General features: G+C 36.0%; 1 protein-coding gene across 1 annotated transcript; it reads right to left on the bottom strand.

Annotated features, from left to right (window-relative positions):
- Positions 1–4471: 4471 nt before the first annotated feature.
- On the bottom strand, positions 4472–5306 carry LOC147524523 (uncharacterized). Its single transcript, XM_086575292.1, has 2 exons — positions 5072–5306; positions 4472–4941 (listed from the first exon to the last, which is right to left on the bottom strand). Exons 1-2 carry the CDS (start codon positions 5304–5306, stop codon positions 4472–4474), a joined length of 705 nt encoding a protein of 234 aa, XP_086431418.1.
- Between the last annotated feature and the right edge of the window lie 356 nt (positions 5307–5662).

Below are 5662 nucleotides of genomic sequence, written 5' to 3'. Positions count from 1 at the left end.
ATCATGATATATCGATGATTTTTACATTAGAAAATGTTGCTTGTATATCCTCGATAATCTCATATCATTTGTCAATTTCTTGATATTTATCGCGATATTTTGTACTATGACTCTAACTATAGTTAATCAAGTTATGAGGAGGTGATATAACTGATAGTTTCGGCTTTCGATACTTTGGTATATTGTAAAATCTCAACGCTAGTAGTTTACTAAACATGAAAATATTAAACTACAATTCATAGAAGTAGGGGTGTGCATGGGTATCCGATTATCCGAAATCGAACCGGAGCTAGAACTGGAACCAGAACCGATAATAGAAGTTCTGAGTCCTAAAATGTTAGACCCATTAAAAGTGGGTCTTCAAGAACTGAACCGATAAATATCTGAACCCGTTAGAACCGAATAGTAAAAAACCAGTGGGTACCCGAACCGAAACCAGAACCGATTATTATGATTTTGATATATAAAGTTTAGTATTATAATACACTACATAAATGCAAACCCAAACATTATAATATATAGTTTTTTTTAGGTGTAAAAGTCTACTAAATATATAGGGGTAGCATAATAGTGAATATATATTGTTAAATACATATTTTGTAACATTACATTGAATATGTGTATTATAAATATTAATAATAATGTCAACGACTATACGAACGTATACTATGAATTAATTAATACAGTGTATATATTAACTAATAAACGTGTACATGATAATATTTATATAAGTGTGCATGCTTGATATATTACACGTGTATACATGTATATATATGATAATGAGTGCTTACAATCAGTGGCGGAGCCAGGAATTTGAGCCAAGCTAGACAACCCAAAAAAAAAAAAAACAACAACAACATGCAAACAAACATACAAACAAACAAACAAAACTATTTTTTTTAACTAATAATTGAAACCCAATCACAAAACGAGTATATTCAATACTGAGTATACTTCGAACATCAAAAAATTATATTAAATGATTGCAATAAATGTATTAGAAAAAAGGATAAACTACTGTTTTAACCCTTGTACTCTTGGTCAACTAATGTTCTCCCCCTTGTACAAAATTAACAGCTTAAAACACATTGTACTTTCAAGTCCATAACATTCTCACCCTTCTCATTGACTCCGGCCCAATTCAGGCAGTCCGAAGCACACGTGTGGGTGACGTGTTGCCACATAATTGACACCTCAACATCACGTGCCCAACAACTTCTCTTAGTGATAAATCCCCAAACCATAAGAAACCAAGTATGGTCGTCTTCCTCACTAAAAGTCCCCTTTTCTGGTTTTCTACAATTTCTCAAATTCTCTCTCTCATGGTTTGTAATCTCTTCATAGCATTACATACTTGAACTTCCTATCTTCATTTTCGACTAGAACACTTCAATTTAATAATGTCTCTTAGGTCGGAAAATAGTTCGAAATCTTGTTTTTGTGGTTCTCCTTCACCAATTCAAATGTCATTTTCTGACAACAACCCGGGAAGGAGGTTTAATGGGTGCATCATTTATAGAAACCCAAACAGAAAATGTTTGTTCTTCGAGTGGATAGATCCACCAAGCGCACCAGGCAAGAAATGCAGGGTGTTGTATTAAGTGCATGAGGATTTGAAGATTGAAGTCGACGACTTGAATGACAATTATGTGAAGTTGTAACAGAGGAATGGACGGCTGGAGAGGAGCATTGAGGCGCTGAAGAAAAAGACCATGGAGTTGCAGAAGAAAAACTTAATGAAGAATTGGGCAATCCTCTTTCTATTATTTGTGATATGGATGTTGTGGTTGGGCGCTGCAAACTCGATGTAAACTCTGTTGAATTGAACTATAATGTAATTTTGTAGCTTGGATGAATTTAGATGAACAAATGATATAATTTTCTATCATAATGAATTAATGGTAGCTTAGATGAATTTAGATAATATGAATGCTTTTTGTCTTCTGTTATAATGCACTCTATTACATTTTGCAGACACACATAGTGCTCTGATCATAGCAGTAAACTCATAGCAGTCATATACTCAACTCGTAAGAGTTGTAGCACTCAACCTGTACAAACCACAATAGTCTTAAATTTTTAGATGTCTTAAATGGATATCTTTTAGAAATACCAGCAAAACAATAGTCTTACAAACACAACCTGACATAGACAAAGCATAACAAAGCATCCAAGTACTTGTATAGACAAAAGAAATGGATCCAATAACAAACAAAGTACTGGCATAGACAAAACACCAGCAACAATAAAGTTGCATGGGACCTACATTCCCAACAAAAAAGCTAGTCCTCTAGCTATCCCACCTGCGGTAAGTGTTGCTGCTTCTAGCTTGTGATCTTGTAACTTGTGACTGACTATTACCTTGAGCTTGTGATCTTGTAACTAGTGAATGAGTTGATCTTCTAGCTTGGGATGGAGCTTCATTTGTTGTAGGTGTTGAATGAGTGGATGTCTGAGTAGATGTTTGTGTGGATGTCTATGTGGATGGTTGAGTTGTTCTAGAGTTTTTCCTAGCAGGTGCACTTCTTGGAGGTACAAAAGCATGTTTCATGAGAGGTGCACTTCTTGCAGGTGGCCTGGCAGCAAGTGGTTCAATAGTTGTTACAACATCTTCATTTCTTGGAAAAGGAGTTTCACTTGGCTTGCCATTAAGTGGTACACTAGTTGTTGCAGCAGCTTCATTCCTAGCCCATCTCCCTCTCTTTTGACCGGGAAGCTTCAAATTCATAACCATTAACAATTTAGAAATGCATAAACAATTACACATAAACAAATAAATCTAATAAACTAATATATGCATAAACATTTACCTTTGTCCATGTGTTCCCACTAGGAAATGTGAACACCCCAAATCCAGCTGGTGCTTTCTCATATGGTTTATCTCTCACCCTTTATGGTGGTTTCCTCTATTACAAAAATGAACTAATAGAATTAATATAACATAATATCACACTATATAAATTTGAAAATAAATGAATAAATTCTCACAGCAATGTCATTCATAGTAGTGTCATTGGCACCATTGTCATGCGCATCAACATTGGCTGTAGTTGCTGGTTCCTTGTCCTTGGACTTCCTCTTACCCTTTCAAATTGACTTTAGATTAGTATAAATTACATTGATATAAAAATATAATTGCTATGAAAATATAAATCAATACTTATAGTTTTCTTTGAAGTATCAATACCACCATTGCCTTGTTGTTCAACACATGTACAAGTCTTCTTGTTGTGACCCATTGCTTTGCACCTTGTACATGTCATTTGTCTTCCTTTTCTACTTATTTGATGACTTTTCTTTGGTGACTTAGTTGCAGCTTTCTCCTATTTTTTTTGGCCTGCTAGCCATTCTTCTAGCTATTGGGGGTAAGAAAATTTCACTAGGTTGTTTTTCCCATAATTTCTGCCCATTCATAGGTTTCAAGAAGTACTAGTATGCTTTCTTTTTGTCTCAACTAGATAGCAAGTAGATACAAAATCATTAGGGTCAGCTTTCATATGATGAATGGATGATATTGTATGGCAGCAACTGTGATGGATGTTCACTTGGGAATCCGGGACGAGGAGGAGCAGGTTTAACATTCAGAGATTACCAATCCAACTTACTTGGAATTCTGGCACAAGGACTTAGGGTGGTCACCAATTATGAGGCAGAAAGCATCGCGATTGTACTAGCAGCAGAGAGAGCAATCGCTCATGGCTGGAGGGTAATATGGATTGAAACAGACTCCCAATCGGTTGCTCAGTCTTTTGCAAATGGTCACATTGCATGGAAACTAAAAACTAGATGGGAAAGAGCCACTCAGAACTTGCTCTCCTACAGGATAACATACAATTGGAGAGAAGCCAACTTCAGTGCTGATTCCGCAGCAAAGCATGGGGCGACTTTGGATATGGATGCATCGGAATAGAGTGCATCACGGCCATCTTTTGTACCCAAAATTGAGAGCCCTGATCAGGTGTACTTTCGATTTAGCTAGAGTACGCTCAGTCCTTTTGTTCGGTGGTGGGAACCCTTCATGTAACATGTTAACGATTCTTCACCATGTAACCTTATATTTATATTAATATATTCACATTTTGCCTGCAAAAAAAGAAAGATCCCACATTCTACATGAGCAAGTCCTTTTGCTTGTGTGTATAGAGAAGGCATCAACATCACTTGATTTCCCATTTCTTACCTCATACTCCCCAGCACCCATATATTGTGCAGCCCAATACCTATAACTTTTCTTATTCTCTTCCAATTTCTTTTTTAGCCTTGGACACAATTTCCTGATCCACTCACTCATTGTTGTTCTCCTTTTGTTCATAGTTTTGATCATGTAATGTCTTATCCACTCAAACATACCTATAATAGGCATTTTTCTACCATCAATTATCTGTCCATTGAAACATTCACACACATTATTCTCTACAGCTTCATAATAATAATTAGTAAAGTAAAAAGCCCTTGCCCATTTCTTGGGATTCTATTCATTATGTAGATAATCATATGCTTCATCAGATATCTTCTTAATTTGATCCATGATAAGGAAAAACTCTTGAGGTGTCCCACACTTGCATGCCATCCAAAACAATGTTTTATGCTCAGCCTCACTATGCCGTTTCATGAAATTTACATAAACATGCCTATTACAACATCTATGCTCAGCCAATGGCAACATTAAACTAATAGCTTCCACAAGGCCCTTTTGTTGGTCATATATTATTGTCCAACCCTCCCCATCTATGATACTAACATCATAAAGCAAAAGATTCACAAACCATATCCATGAATCCTTGTTTTCACTTTCTACTTGAGCCCATGCAATTGGAAAGATCTGGTTGTTCCCATCCCTCCCCACTACTGTCAACAACATACCCTTAACATAACCTTTCAAAAAACAACCATCTAACCCTAAAATTGGTCTACATCCTTGCCTCCAACCAGTTTTCAAAGCTTCAAAACACACATACAACCTTTGAAAGTGTAGAGGCTGTTGTGGATTCATTTGGTTTACATTTGGTTGTTCAGGATTAGGTTGTGCTACAAGAGCATACCTATGAGTTTGAATGTTGATAGTACGTACTTCCTAGGTTTGCTCTTCTAACCTCACTAGCATAATTCCATAACTTGGCATATTCATCTTCTAATGCTGAATCCACATTATACAAGATTATCTGCTTGGCCCTGTAACTTATCATTTCTATGACTTCAACTCCATAAGACTTGAACACATCAAACCTAAAATCTTCTAACTTCCAATCTGGTTGACTAATAATCCTATCATGATATCTTTGAGCAAGCCATTTTGCATTAACCATTTTGTTCTCATAAACTCTTAAAAAATTATGCTCACTAATATAGGATTCGATTTGAAAACTCTTTTCAAAACCATCCAACTAGTAAAAAGCCTCCATGTACAAACACCATCATCACATATAGCAAGCCCCCTACCACTTTCATTTTTGGAAAAAGTAATTGGGTGACCATTAACAATAACATAACTCCTTACAAAAGATTTTAATTGTTTAGAGTTAGCAAGCCTCAAACCCAGAACTGGTTCAAAGGTTGTAATGTTTTGTTTAGGATCCCATATTGGAAACTTGGACTTACCTCTTACAAGCTCACCATCATCACCTGACACAGGACTATCATATTCATCTGACCCATCATATTC

This window comes from Coptis chinensis, chromosome 1 (genome assembly GCF_015680905.1).
Source record: "Coptis chinensis isolate HL-2020 chromosome 1, ASM1568090v1, whole genome shotgun sequence".
In the NCBI taxonomy this organism is placed as follows: Eukaryota; Viridiplantae; Streptophyta; class Magnoliopsida; order Ranunculales; family Ranunculaceae; genus Coptis; species Coptis chinensis.
The sequence above is the reverse complement of the archived record's forward strand: the minus strand, read 5'-3'. Positions and strand labels throughout refer to the sequence as shown.